Source organism: Lytechinus variegatus, chromosome 3, assembly GCF_018143015.1.
Source record: "Lytechinus variegatus isolate NC3 chromosome 3, Lvar_3.0, whole genome shotgun sequence".
Classification (NCBI taxonomy): Eukaryota; Metazoa; Echinodermata; class Echinoidea; order Temnopleuroida; family Toxopneustidae; genus Lytechinus; species Lytechinus variegatus.
The window spans coordinates 62,949,419-62,968,112 of NC_054742.1; the positions used below are offsets into that span (position 1 = coordinate 62,949,419).

The window sequence follows — 18,694 nt, forward strand, 5'->3', positions numbered from 1 at the left end:
TTGCAATGATAATGGCATTTATTATGACGATAAATCAAGGAACTTAAGGCTTTTTCTTCCTACAGGCAAGCGGACCAAAGGAGTAAAAGCAACTGATGTCATCGATGTCCAGGTTGTAGCCACTCTAGACACCATTGCTCTCGTGGTGTGCACCCAAGAGGCTAGTCTTACAGAGGTTGCTGTCAAAGGTAGGTTTCTGCATATTTAGCTTTTCTTACCTAATCTCATTTTGATGAGTCCATGAGTCCTGAATCACTAAGCTCAGCGATTGAGATTACGGTTGATTTGTATGATTGATAGTACATGATAATCAATGCAATGAATCATAAAAATTAGATCTATGATCAGTCGCTAAGTTTTGTGTTATGGGACGTAGAAAAGCGCAGTAAAAAACTCTACAGATGGTAAGGTATTTTCTGAATATATCACCTACTTTGCATTTCCATAGGTTGATGGACAAGGAATTTTACAAAGAAATGTGCCTTATATGTTAATTTGTTGTTTTATCATTGTTATTTGACACTAGCAGATCCAGATTCATTTATTTGTCCATATTAAAACCAAAGAAATTTGTCCTCCACTGGCGCTGACTGACTTCTGTGAAAACATTCTGTATGTTGTCTCATCTGACAGGACTGGAGGCCAATGTGACTGTTCAGAAACACAAGACTTGTGTGAATGCATGTCTACAGGATATCACTGTGGTTGATCCCACACCAGATGCCATTCATCCAAGGGTCTGTATTACCTTACTCTGTTAGTGTAATATCAACCTAATTTTATTTCATTTTATTTTATTTCTTCATTTTGAATGCAAAAGTATACAAATATAATCATTTTTCAATACAACATAGCAATGCGTAAACATAATCCATTCTAACGATTAACATATATAGTATTATTCTAATTCAAATCTAAATTAATTATCTTTTCATTTTTATCGATGAAACTTATATATAAATTGAAAAATATATACATATTGTCAATAGAAATGTGGGAGACTGCCATCTTAAGCTTGGAGCTTGAAATTGATGGAGGTCTCAAAAAGAAAGGGGAGAAAAAACCACACTACAGAGCAATAAAAGAGATATTTTTAAAATCATGTGTCATCCAAGTTTGTTACATTCAACTACATGTAGTATGTAAATTAAAATTACAATGTATATTTGATGGATACTACTAAATATAGATATTGTATAAAAGTGAAAGTTTAGAAGCAATTAATTTTCATACCTGTTGTATTGAACACAAATGTAGGAGTGTGATGTCTAACAGAAATGAGCGCTTTGCAAGTGCACAGTAATTATGTTATCATCATAATAAATATTATTAGTTATCTTTTTTAATAAATAGATCCTGTCAACCTTAGATAAAGAGGTCTTCCAGATGGCTTTGACCCTGTACAACCATGCTACAGTAGGTGAGCTCTATTCAGACATGAATGCCGTTGACATGAGGGTAGGATTGAAGGTGGGGTGCATCCGAGCCGTCTTCCTCAACAAATTTGTCAATAATCTTCTGGTAAGTCCATTTTCCAAGGTAACAAGAACTATATCACAGGTAGTATTAGCCTGATACTGCTCCCTTACACACTAAAAATTGTTTGTGTAATTTCCTAATAGCTACTTTGACTGTAAGAAGATGACTTACTTCATACCATTGTTTACTCAGTTTTATGCTGCCATCACAATGTCATGTATTGTTTTGTAAGGAAATTAATGCATCAAAAATATGTTAATGGCATATGTCCATAGATGATGCCCCCTAACTAAAAAAAAACATCTTCAACTATTCTATTTTGTTTCAAGTTTGTTCAAGGAATACCATTTTTATTTGTCTTTATCTTTTACAAAGTTGTTTTGATTATATCAAAGTCAAGATTTGTTGAGGATGCCATGATGGTAATCATTTCTCTGTTGGCTGTAATGGTTTTAGACATACAAATTTAAATCTTGGCTCTGTATTCAGTTGAGCTGAATATGAAGAGCTAGAAACATTACATATTTGCTCCTTCTTAAGTGAAAACTATCTTTTCCTACCAGGGTTTTGTTGATAACTTCAATCGTGCCAAGGCGCTTGCTGCAGAGGCCGGGGCAAATGCAGCTACTGCTGCCCAACATGCTGCAGAGGACATCAACGCAAAAGCAACACGCATTGCGATGGATATCGTAGTCAAGGCACCGGTCATCGTCATCCCTAGTAACTCGACGTCTGAGACAGGTCTGGTTGCAGACTTTGGTCAGTTGAGTGTGAAGAATTCTTTCAGTATAGTGCCTGGATCGGAAACCCTTGAGAATCCAGCTGTGATAGATTCCATGCATGTTGCCTTGGAGTCCATGAAGCTGTCTCGGTAAGACAACAACTCCCTCATTGCCATGAACATTTTCAAGTGAAGGACTTCTCTTGGGACTCTCTCTCATTACTTGTGTAAAAAGAACCCCTCTGTATTGAACATAATAGTTGGTTATGTCCCAATGTCCATATTTATTGTCTGTCAAGGGTTGGCAGGTGTGGCATTTTATTGATTCTTGTCCAGACAGTGCATAAAACACCCTTGAAACAGCTCCTCATACATATATTAATACCACCACTTAGTGATAAATTCCAGTTTTGTTAACAATCTCAAAATGACTTTTTACAGAATGTAGTATAATGACCACCCAAGTGTCTGTTTTTATGAATAAAAAATATGTGCCAAAGGATTCTGGGAGAAATTGTGTAATTGCTGAGAAATAAGCAAAATAAGCGCAGATTCGGTCACTTCCGTCGGGTCTTTATTCCAGCAATAATAATACACTGTCCCACGTGTGCCTATCTGTGTTGGTGATCTTCAGTGTGAACGTTTTTCAGCGTAGATTTCAAGATTTCACAAAGTTCAGTTTATGTAACTGTAACAGATCTAGATCCTCGATGATATTCTGATAATTAAGCCTGGTTTTACAGACTTTCTTATGAAATCAGAGTTTAGGGCAACTACTGGCATTTCTCTTTAAATATTAGTTTTGTGCAATATCAAAGGGATATGAGGTGATGAAAATGCTACTGAAGAAGGAAATGCATGTACGTTTTTTATCTAAAGGCAATGAGTTGTTAACCAGTCAATTCTCAAGAAAGTGGAAACTTTAGTATGATGATTTATCTTGCTTTTGAAATGACTTATCAGAAGAATCAAAGGAGACTTTATACGCTTGTTTATTTTCATTTTCTTCAGAGCAATCATCCAGCAGGAAGCTGTGAAATCAGAAGTGCCCATTCTTCATCCCATGTGTCTACATGTCACCTTGGCTAGGAACCTGTCTGCGGCCTGGTACCATGGGGCTCCGGCTATAGCTGTCTCAGGGAAACTTGAAGCCATTGAGGTAAATCACAGGATTGTAACATGTAAGGGCATGTCAGACATTTCATCTGACAAGCCCTCTTATATCCAACAGCCATTGTAACTTTGCTTCTCAGCCAATCAAAATCAAGGAAGTTGTGGGATCCGATATATCTTTTTGGACAAAAGAAGTTGATGAAATGTTTCCCAGGTCCACATTTCCTGAAGCATCTTGTTAATGACTATCATGAAGGAAGTATTAGCAGTTTACCAAATTTCTTCTACTTATCTATTTTCTGCTTTACTTTGTTTATTCTCTTCTCCAGGTTAACCTCCTTGAAAAATTATTGCTGAGTATGATAATAATTATACTTGCTTATATAGCTCCTAACATTTACTTGATTAGAAGTTCCTATACACTGTACAATAATGCAACGTAATTACCTTTTACCAGAGTACTTTTTATCCGCTCTACATTCCAAAGAATAAATTGCCGGCAGGTCCCCATTTACATTTACCTTGGTTGTGTGTAGTATATTATGGAAAATCTATTGCTTAAAGGGGAATTAAATTTGGAGTAGGATTTGAACTCAAGACCATCTGATGTAGAGCATTGGCGGCGGAAGCCAAAAAAATGAGGGGGGAGGTCTACCTGAAATTTTGTGATGGACATATGTAAAAAAAATTGACAAGCAAAAAAAAAGGTCATCAACCTAAATTTTAGGGGGGGGGGGACAAGAGACATTTTAAGGGGGGTTCACCAGAATTTATGGGGGGACGCAGAAAACAAAATTGACACCTCAAATTTTTTGGGGGATCTGTCTCCCCCCATCCCACCTGCTTCGGCCGCCGATGATATAGAGACCTGAGTAAGAAGCACTACATCATTACGTGAATGAATAGGATATCTTCCCTATTTTATCCTACAAACCGATCTGTTTTTTCTTCTCAGATTTCCATTGCAACTGATGACTTTGGCATAGTGATGTCGGTCCTGAATGAGAATCTGCAGGAAGGTCAGCCAGAGAGCAAGCCAGCTGTGAAACCAGTCCAGGGTGCAGGGGATGCACCTACTGCTGCTGAGGGTGAAGCACCCAAGGAAGGGACTACCACTGAAACCACTGCAGGTAAGGAACAGTTCCTATGAGAAAGATCATTGACACTGTGGTTCCATGGCATTTGCTCCTGCGACAAATGCCCTGTTAGATATTTAAAGGTAAATGCTAGTTTTGGTAACGATATAAAAATGAGTTTGTACAGAATCCAATGATATGACCACCAAAGTGTCTGTTGGTATAAATAAAACGCATGTGCCAAAGAATTCTGGAAGAAATTATGTAATTGCTGAGAAATCAGCAAATAACCACAAGATTCGGGTAGAGCGTCGGGCCCGACGCTCTAAGCAATAATTATACATTGTCCCACGTGCGCTTATCTGTGTTGGGGATCTTCGGTGTGAACATTTTTCAGCGTAGATTTCAAGATTTCACAAAGTTCAGTTAATGTAACTGTACCAGATCTAGATCCTCGATGATATACTGACAATTAAGCCTTGTTTTACAGACTTCCTCATGAAATCAGTGTTACTGCAACTACTGGAATTTCTCTTTAAGACAGGAGTAAATGTTGTGTCACCGACACTTTATGGATGTCAAGAACTATCAACCATTTTGAATTTGGAGGAATGAATCTGATAACTTTTTTGAAATGCTTCCGAGCTTACATTTGAATTTGTATTTGTGGTGTTTGTTTGTTTTTTGTAACAGCAGAAGTGACACCCAGCAGCAAGCCAGAAGAAGAGAAAGCAGCCGAGGAACCATGGGTTCAGGTCAAAGCTGATTTTGAGATGGAGAAGATTGGCGTCTCCCTTTATACAGGAACTCATGACCTGGTAATTACCTTCTTAGCTGATAGACAGTTATAGTCTTATAATCATTTACAAGGCTCCTCAAACATAATTATGTTTTTTTTTTTACCATTGCACCAAGTGGGGCATCAGCTTTCTTGGGCAATGGATTATTATTTGCTGATCACAGTCTCTGTGAAAAAGCATTGGAAATACCTATGACAGAGACATCTTTTTGGGAAAGCAAACTTGGTGTACCAGCAAGAAATGCTTCGGCCGAGCCTACTTAGCCTCAAGCATCTGTCGGGCAAGGGAAAGTGAGATAATGACTTTATCATCAGGCGATTTCCAGTGGCATAATATAACACATGCTGGTCATAAATCTTGTTCTACCATGTGTGATATCTGTTCGAATTAAGTCAAATTCCCCATAAAAACAGACACCCACTAACTTTAACAAATATGACTGACAAGGACAAATACTCAAAAGACCACCATGCAGGCATAAAGTTCCATGTAAGATGTAAAAGGCCATTTGGTTGCACTTGATAAGATAATCTGACATGTTATGGTAAGAGAGACAATGTACATAATGATTACAGATATTTGGTGTTTCTAGAGAAATATTATAGAATGGATGAGAAAATCCCTGCAATCTGATTGGTTGAGAGCTATGCAAGAATTTTTACTGGGCTGCACGAACGATATCCCGATAATCAAAACGATATCCACGAAAAAGGTCATTGTGATGTCATCGCGCATGTACTGTTACGCTTGTTTACGTCAAAATTTTGAATTTTCGATCAAGGCAGAATGAATCAAATAAAGGATGCAAAATGATCTGTAAGTACAAATACGGTACCGTAATTGTCATTAAAACTGCCCGCATATTTGTTAGTTGAGAAGTCCAGACATACGATCTAATGTTAGATCTACTGCCCTGGCCTGGGCTGGCTGTGAACAGCCAAATCTCCACTGCACTGCAGGCCCAGGCCAGGCAGCTGCAAGCGCTGGCCCCCGGCGCGGCCCGGGCATACACACACAGCTATTGGAGGTCGGAGGCTGCCTCAAGATCTTGTCAATGCAAAGCTGTATTTGGCAGTTTGGGTATAATAATGCCTTTGTGCCAACATATTATGCAGTTAAGCCCATATTTATGTTGTCCAGGGTTATCAAAGTGTCTGCATTACATTTTGGAATTTTCATGCATCCGGTAGATAAATCATGCGTCCGGTAAAAAAAATCATGCGTCCGGTAAATTTTTTCATGCGTCCGGTAAATTGAATTTACCGGACGCATGAAATTATCATGCATCCGGTAAATCATTAATTTTTGTATTTTATTCAATAAATTTTTTCCATTCTATGAAACAGATGATGCATGGGTTTCTTTCGTGGGTCAGTGGAACTGTGTGCACGCGGTAACTTTGGCATTATGGTCTAAACCCACTCGGCTGTGCCTCGTGGGTTAAACCATGCCAAAGTTACCTTGTGCACACAGTTCCTACTGACCCACTCTAACCCATGCATCATTTGTATACTAATCTATTTTGTGCCAGAATGATAGGAAATGCATAGACAGTATAGGCAGATTGACATTAAGAGAGGTCTTCATATTGCTTGTATCATCATTTGGCACTAATAGAAATGGACCTCTACCACCTAGTCTGCAGGCACGGACCCTTTGATCCAGTTGGGTCTCCACTCAAAGACTAGCACATATAAAACTTGCTGTTTCAATTCAGTGAGAGGGCCTCCAGTATACAAGACATTATAGGCTGCGTATTCAGACCCTTAACTCGAGTGAAGGGTTTGCACAGCATACTATAAACCACAATTTTGAATTTCAAACGGTTATTTGTTGTGGCAACCTCATAATTATTAACAAAATTAATAATTAAATTGTATGACCTGTATGAAGAGTGTGATCTTTGTTTACCTTGCAGACTGCACTGAGTGGCACCCAGGAGAGGCAAGCCAAGAATATCCTGGGACACTTTGCCGTGTGTCGGTTGATTGTAGGAGCTACTGTCATGTCAGATCAGGCTGTAGAGGCAAAGACCAAGCTTGGTGACATCCTTCTGAATGATATGAGGTCCTCCAATCCCAATGCCATTACGAGGTACTAATGATATATATTTTTCAAAGTTGTAGGTTGTGTAGTTGACTATGGGGATAGGTTAGGTTTGCTTGTACTTGGGCAACTAAAGGACTGTTGACCTAGCTTGTCCTGAGGAAGTAAGGATTTTTAGAGTTTTATTCCTTTCCTTGAGATCAGGGCACTTATACATCTTGAGTATGAAACAAGGTTCATCTCAATTCACCAAATATACTATACATATTTCATTTTGCTCTTTGAAAAAATTATGGATGATTAAAAAAGAATAGGATTCTGTAAGAACTTATTTGATGACTATAAGAATGAAATTTATTTAAATTCACATGATGTGTGAAAAATTAACCTAGTAATGCATTCTATCTTCTGTCACCAGAATGATATACAGATATGGGGAGACAGATGAGAACATTGTGGATGTGGACTTCATGATGTCTGCCAAGAAAGCTATCAGTTGTAAGTTCAAATGTATGGTAGTTGTTATATCCAAGGATGATGAATAAGATGACTATAATGATGAATGAGATGATGATGATGAGACAAGTCACTGACAAGGAATGGGTTTTTGTCTCACCTGCATAGCAGAGTGAGACTATAGGCGCCGCTTTTCCGACGGCGGCGGCGACGGCGGCGTCAACATCAAATCTTAACCTAAGGTTAAGTTTTTGAAATGACATTATAACTTAAAAAAAAGTATATGGACCTAGTTCATGAAACTTGACCATAAGGTTAATCAAGTATTACTGAACATCCAATTAGAGTTTCATGTCACATGACCAAGGTCAAAGGTCATTTAGGGTCAATGAACTTAGACCATGTTGGGGGAATCAACATCAAAATCTTAACCTGAGGTTAAGTTTTTGAAATGTCATCATAACTTAGAAAATGTATGGACCTAGTTCATTAAACTTGGACATAAGGTTAATCAAGTATCACCAAACATCCTGCATGAGTTTCACGTCACATGACCAAGGTCAAAGGTCATTTAGGGTCAATGAACTTTGGCCTATTTGGGGGTATCTGTTGAATTACAATCAAAACTTTAAAAGTTTTTGGATCTGATTCATGAAACTTGGACATAATAGTAATCAAGTATCACTGAACATCCTGTGCAAGTTTCAGGTCACATGATCAAGGTCAAAGGTCATTTAGGGTCAATGAACTTTGGCCGAATTGGGGGTATTTGTTGAATTACCATCATAACTTTAAAAGTATGTTGGTCTAGTTCATAAAACTTGGACATAAGAGTAATCAAGCATCACTGAATATCCTGTGCAAGTTTCAGGTCACATGATCAAGGTCAAAGGTCATGTGAGGTCATTGAACTTTGGCCACATTGGTTGTATTTGTTGAATTACCATCCTATCTCTGTAAAGTGTATTGGTCTAGTTCATAAAACGTGGAAATAAGAGTAACCAAGTATCACTGAACATCTTGTGCGAGTTATAGTAGTTTTCAAAGTCTGCACTGCTGCTATGTTGAATCGCGTGATGCAGGTGAGACGGCCAGAGGCATTCCACTTGTAATTTATTCACAGAATATTATTTTGCCAGTTATTTGATCATCTTATTTAGAAATGGAATAAACATGAAAAAAAAAACAATGATTATTTTCAAGTCATGGAAGTTTCAGCTTGGGAGTCATTGTGAAAACAGTATGCTGTCCGTCATTAATCAATCAAGGATTCAGTATTTCAAGCTAAATGTGCAAAAGCTAGTCCCAATCTTAGGCTCAGTGGATAAGTCTCTAGATTTTGAACCACAAGGTCCAGAGTTCAAATCCCACCATGGCACTCACATATTTTGGCAAGGCATTCATCTACTTTTGTTACTCTCCACCTGGGTAAAGTACATAGGTACCCGGTTGGATAAAATTCCTTGAATGCTTGAGCATCTGATTAGGGGGGCTGTGCTAAAGCTGGGATAACAGTATGCAGCACTTCAGAATATTAAGCGCTAAATAAATGTTGCATATTATTATTTATTCTTTTCTTGACTATGCACTTTTTTGCCTTATGTCTCCAGTGGATGCCATCCTGCGCAACCTGCGTGCTTGCATCTGCTCTGAATTCCTGGTGACCTGTGCAGAGATCTTCACCAAGGCTCTTCCATCGGATGCTGCGGCCCAGGGGACCAAGTCCAGCACCAGTTTAACCTCCAAGCCATCTACCACCAGCAGTCAGGCACCACCACCAGCTGAAGAATCCCCCAAGAATGACATGCAGATCAAGGCCGTCCTGCAGGATCCCGAGATAATCCTAGTGGCTGATTCAACCACAATGGACACCAATGCTCTCATTCTACAGGTCAGTTTGCAGAGAGATCTATTGAGAAATTGATTTAGTTTGACTCTTTCCTAATATGTCCATAAGTCAAGTCTCTTTGAGAGCTAGAAGAATCCTTGACCCCATCTTACAAAATGTTGCGATTGATCTGATCAACCACAATTATGGAGAGCCAGCAATGTCAACATATGAAATATGTGTTTGTTCAAAATATTTTCTAAATATGATGTATATTCGGACATTCGTCTCTTTTTTTGACAATTCAGTTTGCTCCTCTTTATAAACCATAGGACTTTGTGCAAATTTCCTGGAAGAAAAGTGATGACATTGATAGATTTCCATATAATTGATATTGCTTGATCAATCAGAACCCTTTGTAAGATGGGACCCTGATGTCATTCTATTAACTGGTTCCACCAACATATCTCCAAGAGAGAGAGAAGAGATCTGTTGATAGGTTTCTGTAGTTTTGCATTTGATCATGTACCACCTCATTTCAATCCCCCTTCCACTGAGAAGGGAGCACAAAAAGACTTGTAGAATTTTTAGATCATTGCTGTGGTTTATTTTACCTGCTTATAGTCTGCTAACATGATCAATATTTGATATATATGTGATATGAAAGCAAATATGGTGGGTGTTTCATGAAGTTGTTCGTAAGTTAAGAGCGACTAAGAATTACTGGAGATCATTTCTTGTGGTAAATGATATTCACCATTAAATGTTTATTGGTGATTATTTAGCACTTAAGAAAGGTTCACCAGTTGATCTTTAAGTCGCTGTTAACTTACGAACAACTGTAAGAAACAGCCCCATGTTCTTAACTTGATAGCTTTACTGTTCATCTTTCCATGACAGACTTCAGGTGAAGTGAACCTGATCCAATCGGATGGTACCATGAAGATGAGTGGAGGATTACCTGTGCTGAGGATCGATGCTTGCCCATTCAAGGAAGAGCTCAGGAAAGGCAGAACCAGCAAGGCAAGCGATACATATCCAACTACTGATTCATATTCTGAATGTATCTCAGGGATAGTTTGATTTAAAGTAATCCATTTTCAGGACAGCAAATAAACATGAATGTCATAAAATTGTTCCTTTGTGGTCTTTACCACAATGGGCTTTTTATATTTTTATAGAAGATACTGTTTAGATAGGCCATAGTTTGACAGCTGGCTTGATACTTGCTGATTATCTAGGCTGCTTCGTATTCTTCTCTTTATGGGTCACTACAAGTCTTGTACAAGATCTGGCTTCATTTGATGACGGGGTGAGAAAATGGATGTCCAGTTCAAAGGTCATTTTAGATCATAATGCAAGGCTCATTTGTATGTTTATAGTCTACGTGCAGGACTTGCTTGTGACAAATAACTTTACCTCAGATACTGAGAAAATAACAACGGAGGTCATATGCACTGGAAGAACCTTTATGTACATGTAACTGTTGTGTCAGAAATAATATGCAAAAGATCAAAGGTCATATGATGTCCATGGGGCTGTTGGAGATGACATGCTTGAGTCAAAAGTCACTATAGGTCATGTCTAACGGTTTACTTGCAGGACTTTCTTTTCCCTGCTGAGAAGCAGTTAACAAGGGGAGTATTAAAAGGGCTCTGTATGTGTTCTTTCCCAATTGGACAAGATAGAATATGGCTATAAATGCATTTTCTTTCCTTTATACCTGTAGGTTCTTGTACCATGTCATATTGACTTCCATCTGAGTTCCCCAGAAGGTCAAGGTCAGAAGATCTCAGTTGACCTCCCTGAGCTGGTACTCAACATCTCACCGGAAACGGTCAAGATTCTCTCAGCCGTAGCTCAAACTCTCTCTCCATCCAAGGTATGTGTCTGTTCTTTGATCTGGTCTCTGTAACTCAGGAGTCTGAATTCAATTGCAAAATGGCATACCCAATCAAGATAAATGTATATTTATAGCTTTCAACATTTCTACCGTCAAGCATTCAGAATTGTTAATCGAAATTTGCAGTTGATCCCCAATGTCTTTGTTACAGCGCACTGGTGGAAACAAATTGGTTTGTAAAGATCACAGTGCTGTGGTCTGGCTTTCAGAATATGACATGCAGAATTACTTGACAGCATTTAATTGATGGTTTCCTCTTAGACTTAGAGTCACAGCTTTCACGGGAGTGGGTTGTTATTTGCTGGTCCCATACTTTGTGAAAACCATTAGAAATACCTATAATAGAGACATTTTTGGGGAAAAGCAAATTCGGTGTGCCAGCAGGAAATTCTTCGGCCAAGCCTACTTAGCCTCGGGCAGCCGTCCAGCAAGGGAAAGTGAGATAATAACTTTTTTACCATGAGGCATTTCCCAGTAGCACTACATAACGCCAAGTCATAAATCTTGATCTACCAAAGTTTGACCATGTCTGATTTAAATCCACACAATGTCAAATTCCACTGATTTATCCTTATTCTTCCCTATGCTTCGGATTCATCGTCCAATTAAGTATTTCTTGAATTTCTAAATCCTTACTTTTTTATTGTCTTTAAAAAAATAGTCTTCCTCGATGCTTCTAATGACAATGATAGTGGTATGAAACACACAAATTGAGATTAATTTTCTTGTGATATTTTGCGTTTGGATGTCATTTGAATAGGGATTTTCATGATTAATGATTGGGTTATAAAATATATATTTTTTTTAATAACCCAATGTATGTTTAGGCTGAAGAAGAGGAAGAGAAGAAGAAGGCTGTTGATATGTCAGATGTGTGGGATGTGAAAGCTCTCAAAACAAGTGATTTCTGGTTCTTACAAGATGAAGGTAAGACCCCCTCTTTATTCATCTTACAAAGTAAACGATTCTTTTTTATTCCTGTTTTATGCCTTGTATAATGGTAGTAATATTAATAATAGTAATAATAATATCTGGATTTATAAAGCGTTTTTTGCTTGAGGATACAAAATCTCTTTTTTTATGAGACTTTTGTTTAATATAGTAAATATAGATTTACTTATCAAGTGATTCCCTGTCCAAGCTGCTGCTCTTATATCTTGAATTTGTCACCACTTTGCGATATCAAAAGGAAGACTCTCCCATTGGATGTTGAGTTTTGACAGAAATCCTTTTCACTCTCTGAACATTAAATCACTTTGAGATTTGGTTGCCAGTGAGTAGGGATATGTGCGGTATAAGTTCATTATGTAAAAAAAATTCTCAATTATTATTTTCTTCAGATATCAAATTCTAGATGACCCTTTCTTGTGATTTCTTGATGGGTTGTAGGTTATAGAGGACTACCAGCCTTGGCTGTTAGGATATGATGTCCCCAGGGCCCTGTTTACTAAGAGTTATGATAGATCCAATCATTGTATACTATAAGGAAATCCATCATCGTCAAAATTTTCACAATGTCCTTTGTAAATAAAGAGGAAACACACCGAATTGCCAAGACAAAGATGAATGTATGACAGTACATCATATCTAAAAAACATTTTGAACAAACATGCATTTGACGTGGCCCAGATCTCTGCCATCCCCCTTTCCTCCCAGTTGGTAAAGAGCCAGTAGTTAACATTAAGACCATTGTAGTAAAGATCATGGCTTAAAGTGGATTTATTCCTTTTCTCATTATATTCTCTTCTCCCTTTTTCAGAGATTGACGTGGATGACATTAGCCAAGTCCTGTCGATGGTTCCTGCCGTGCCCCCTCCCCAGCAAGTAGAAGAGCTAGTAGCCAACATCAAGACCATAGTAGTGAAGATCGAGGCTGCTCATGGACGTCGCTTTGTCCCCATGCTCATCCTCGAGGCCAGCATGCATGCCATCGTCAAGGACTGGTCCTCTCGGGTGAGTAAAGGAATGGGGAACATTTAATGAAGTACTTTGTGTATCGTTTTCACTGATAATTCTCATACTGAATCTTTGTATCTGATTGGCTTAGAGCAAGTTTGTTAGTGAAAATCAGTGAAAAGCAATGATAAGATGCTTCATGATTCCCTCTCCACCACCCACCTGCCATTCCAGTTAAAAGATAAAGCTGTAGTCCTTCAAACACTTATTCATGACCCTGTCAAATGAACTTGATAATGAATTGAGGGATGATTAACTTGAACAAAAATATCAACAAATTGATTAAGATTAAATGAGTAGCAGACAGTATTTTTTTCTGCATGTATAATTGACTGTATCTTAAAGTTCTAATGGTTCTAAAAATAAAATTGACTAGACATTTGAAAGTCCGGGGTTCGATTCCCGGCCTTGACACTTAATGCCTGTGAGCAAGGCATTTGATTGACAGTTTTCCTTTATCCTGCATTCAAATAAATGGAAATGCTATATGCATTCTTGGTAACTAGATGTGCAATTGTTTAAAAAAATAATAAAGTAATGAAAATCGAGACTGAATGCTTCATTCTTTCTGTATGATTTTTTTCACTTTTCAAGGAGATTCACAATGTATGAACATCTCTGACAAGAAATTGTAAGATCAATGTTGCTCTGTGCATTTTTTGTTTTATTTTAGTTGTATGTTGAGAGCCACATGAAGGTGGAAGTATCAACATACAATGAGAAGGTTGCAGCGTGGGAGCCATTGATTGAATCCATTGAGCAGCCTAATGAGAAGTACATCCCTTGGAGTCTCTCAGTTACTGTAAGTATAATATAGTCATATCTCCTCAACCAACTACCTAAATAGAAGATCACCTGTCTATACAGACCACATATTTGTTTTCCCACGAATAGTATTTCCCATTGAAACATTTGTTTAAAGGATCCTGTCTTTAAAGATCACATGCTGTCTCCCGGCAGTGGTCTTTATAGACAAGCTTCGCTGTATGAAATATTGATTTGGATTCTAATCAAATGATTGGTTGAAATCTATCATAGGCCCAGTCAATTATTTTTAAGAAAATTTGCTAATGACCGGTACGAATGACTTGTACTATCGACCGATCATTATTTTGAGATGAGGATGGTTAATCAAACATCCGCATCACTTTCTTTTAATAAACACAACCTTTCCATAAACTTTTTACCTTTGAAACTGTGAAAACTCCATAAGCAATGCCTTGGGCATGTTAAAACTGTTCCAATGTGTATGTAATTCTTACTCTGTTGCATTGAGATCAAGTGAAAAAATGTTTTCATACTTACACTTAAGACCCCACTTGCAGGAATGAGACAAATAATCACATCACATCACAATTTTTTTTTCATTTTTACAGCTATGATCAATTTCTGAAGTTCAAAATATTCTGAAATTTAGGAATTCATTTGTATTCTAGCATTTCCTCCACATGAGTATAGACCACTTTATTTTCACAAGATTGTAAAAATTTTGTGTCAAGGGTTAAATTTTCTTTTTCCTATCTTTGTACTGCATTCAATATTAATTCAGGAACTTCAGGAAGTTTGACTTTAAGAATGTTTTTATTCAATTTTTTGTCATTTATTCAAATTAAAAGGGTATTTTATGACATCAATTATGTTTCAGATATTAATACTCAACCGTCTCTTTTTTCGGATTTTTTCTCCAAAACTTAGAGAACCGGACATCTTAATGATAAAACCATGATTTTTCCATCATCTTGTTGATACAGGTTGTCAAGAATGATGATCTTCTGGACGCTGGGTCGACCGCCATATCGTCAGAAGATGAGGACAGTGAGAATGTGAATCTTGCTCCTCCTGCCATGACGGTCAGTGTGTCTGCTGAGGAAACACTTCAGATGACCGTCACCAAGACGTCACTTGCACTCTTTACTAAACTAGGACAGGTGAGAGTTAGGCTCAGGATTAGTTTGCAAACATTAGATAAGATCGGCATTCATTATATATTCTTGGATAGGACCTGCATACAACATCAATGAATAAATCTGAAGTTATACATATAGATTAGAGATTCATAATTGCCCTACCCATTACAAATGTGCAGTATACTGTACTGTATCAATGACCTGCTTATTGGCCTGGGTGATGAACTTACATTTCTATGAGTTAGTGAGCCTGTTTCGTATCTGTCACTCAGGTTAACCATATCCTGCCCTTCTCTTAGGCTGAGCAATTCAAACATGGCTCCTAGACAAAAAAAATGGATCTGAGATTGGGACGAGATTAAGAAATGAGATGATAATAGAGTATATTTATATTGCACAATATCCAAGAGTTCTTAGTGGCAATTTTTTTTTTGCCCGATTGCTAAGAAAGCATGAATGCTTGTGAGCAAGCAATGACAGGACTGAAGGCTAAAGGTCCTCTGTGAGGGACCAGCGCACCAAGTGGGAATCAGACTTTGGTCACCAGAATCCACAACATCTGCTTTCCCAACTGAGCTGTCAGGCCTCCTCTTTCCATCAAAGATCCATCAAAGATTTCCATCAAAGATCTTTCCATCTTGGCATAGTGGCATGTTGAGACATTCAGAACTGATAGTATCGTCTTTGCATCTTCTTTATGTATTGGTTTCATGTTTTTAGGTGTTTGGTGAAGCGATGGCAGAACCGACAACATCCTTGAAAGATACCGATGTCATCCCGGCTTGCACTGTCATCAACCAAACGGGAGTAGCCATTACTGTCAAACCTGGTTCTTACTATGAGGTAGGTGATTTAACTTCACCATATGCCTAGCTACAACCTGGTATGCCTCCTCACGAATTACTAACATGAAAAGGAAAAAAATATTCATATTACAGTCAAAAGATTGATGGCTTTAGGGGAGATATGTAGTTATGATTTAGAATTTTGAATATTTATAGGAATATCAGTTTATAAATTTGTCTTTCAGCTTGATGACTTGAAAAACAGATAGATGCTTGAAAATCAATATAATGACTGGCCCCTTAGTCACAAATCTTTTCATCAATAACAGATACTAAAAGGAAGTTGTGCTTGCCAATCAAAAAGCATTATTTCACTAGCTTTTAACAGTAATACAGTAGGTCATTTGCCATCGATGACAGTTGAAAAATGGCCCTAAGTAATTATAGTTTAGTAGGTACATTATTGAACCATACTAACTTGGTGCTTGGTTCAATTCTCACTGGGGCAAATATTGCTCCACCCAGGAATTATATGGATTACAGCAGTATGGAAATTATTGAATGCTGAAATTAAAAAAAATCAGATATTTTCAAAGCAGGGTGTCACACTAGATTAGAGCATTTTGAGAATTCCACCTATTTATTTATTTCTGTCTGTCTGTCTGTCTTTCTTTCTTTCTTTATTCATTTATTTATTTCATTTCTAGGCAAGAAAGCATGACAGCAATAGAAACATTACAAAAGAAATGTAAAATTGAGCACCAGCCAATGCCTGGGGATCACGTAAAAGAATTGAAAATTCTGTCTTCTGGGCTATGTTACATAGAGGTTAATGATTAATTGTTTATGATTGATCATACACGATAATGAATGCAATCAGTTGTAGAAATCATCCCTATAATCAATCATTAAGCTCTATGTTAATTGGCTCTATTTACAGTAAAGTTACAGTTAATCCACCCCTAAATTAGTATAGTATTTATCAGTTCCATTTCGTTTTACATCGGATATATTCATGTTTTTGTTTTACGTTGGATATATTCATGTTTTTGTTTTACGTTGGATGTATTCATGTCATACATGTTTTCAATATTATCATACCATACCATTACAGAGTCCCAAGTCTGGAGATGTTGTTTCTGTCAAGCACACAGAGAGTATTGTTCTAGATGTATCGGATAGAGTTAGAGCAAGCAAGAAGATGGCTTTGGTCAATAAGTCACCCATCTCACCGTCAGATATGGAACTATCCATTCAGGTTTGTGGAAAAATTACATTGGATGATATTCGAAATAGAGAGGTTTATATCCTAAATCAGATCTTCAAAATAATTTTTGAGCTAGTTGAACAAAAATATTTCTCCAATTTTAAGAGATTTGACTTGAGCAGAGTTACCTCATAAATTCCCTTTCTTCTGTATTGTTTTTATGCCTCCACTCACCGGAGCAATTATATATTCTCCATCCATCCTTTTATCCAGTTTTCATTCTTGTAATAAGTAAAGAGCTGTTTGAAAGATCAACCTACAACCAATCAAGAAATCATCAGACTACTATTCTGTAATTCCAAGAGATTTGACTCGAGCAGTGTTTCATATTACTTCCTTTTCTACATACATACAAACACACCTGTATAAGAGTGTTTTTTTATAGACATTGACTTATTGTTCATGTATGATATGTAAATAGTTTTTGTTGTTCTGCTCTGAAGTGCCTTGAGCATCTATTCAAGATGGAAAGTGCGCTATACAAATGACATGTATTATTTTTATTATTACTGAAAAGTTTTTATGTAGGTTGGTGGTTATGGTAAACTCAATCATATCCCAATAGACCAGGCCGATAGTGTTCTCTAAAACCCATCAAGAAATCATCAATAATGTTCTGCAATCCAAAGAAATTTGACTTTAGTACGGAGTTACCTGTAAATTCCTATTCTAATGTATTGTTTTTTTGTAGGTTGAGGGGTATGAGGAGCTCCGTCGTATCCCGATAGTCCAGGCCGGTAGTGTTCTCTACAACCTACAACCCATCAAGAAATCATCAGAGAAGATCACCTCTATCACCCTAGAGATCAAAGCGACCCTTGACATGAGACAGGTCATCATTAGGTCACCACTTCAGGTACGTAACAGCTACAGCTATGGAAATCAAATCTTTATTTTCAGAACTACCTCTCTCTCCTGAATAGAAAAAAACAGATACGATACATTGTAAACAGCTTTCTCACAAAAAATTTCACCTTATCATCCTTACCTTATCTTGTTGCTGTATTTAAATTTATCATCGATTTCCTTTGCAGATCTTCAATCACTTTGACAAACCAGTTGACATCTATACCAGAGTATCAACCCATGTAGACAAGCTAGGTGATGTTCAGCCCAATGAAAGCTTTGTAGTACCCCTACACATAGCTCACACGCAAGAACTGCTCGCTAGACCAGTAGATGAAAGGTATGGTAACAGCTACAATTGATAATAATTATATTCCACTTTTTTATAGTGCTTAATACATTGAAATGATGTCTCTAAGCGCTGTACTGAATATATTGTTCATTCATTGGATCCTATCATTTACTCCCTTGGGGAGCATTCCAAATAGAGTTTCCAAATTCAATTGCTAGG

At 37.5% G+C, this 18,694-nt stretch overlaps 1 protein-coding gene across 1 annotated transcript in view; it reads left to right on the forward strand.

Annotated features, from left to right (window-relative positions):
- Positions 1-18,694, forward strand: part of LOC121411616 (vacuolar protein sorting-associated protein 13C-like) — a 104,465-nt gene that overhangs the window by 43,813 nt on the left and 41,958 nt on the right. The window contains exons 27-46 of the mRNA XM_041604425.1: positions 66-188; positions 634-737; positions 1,354-1,521; positions 2,043-2,350; positions 3,212-3,359; positions 4,269-4,443; positions 5,083-5,207; positions 7,108-7,283; positions 7,654-7,733; positions 9,302-9,582; positions 10,420-10,542; positions 11,249-11,401; positions 12,250-12,349; positions 13,182-13,375; positions 14,052-14,180; positions 15,130-15,306; positions 16,006-16,128; positions 17,185-17,328; positions 18,029-18,193; positions 18,372-18,523. Of these exons, the coding sequence (XP_041460359.1) occupies positions 66-188; positions 634-737; positions 1,354-1,521; positions 2,043-2,350; positions 3,212-3,359; positions 4,269-4,443; positions 5,083-5,207; positions 7,108-7,283; positions 7,654-7,733; positions 9,302-9,582; positions 10,420-10,542; positions 11,249-11,401; positions 12,250-12,349; positions 13,182-13,375; positions 14,052-14,180; positions 15,130-15,306; positions 16,006-16,128; positions 17,185-17,328; positions 18,029-18,193; positions 18,372-18,523 (3,148 nt within the window). The remainder of the gene's footprint in view (positions 1-65; positions 189-633; positions 738-1,353; positions 1,522-2,042; positions 2,351-3,211; positions 3,360-4,268; positions 4,444-5,082; positions 5,208-7,107; positions 7,284-7,653; positions 7,734-9,301; positions 9,583-10,419; positions 10,543-11,248; positions 11,402-12,249; positions 12,350-13,181; positions 13,376-14,051; positions 14,181-15,129; positions 15,307-16,005; positions 16,129-17,184; positions 17,329-18,028; positions 18,194-18,371; positions 18,524-18,694) is intronic.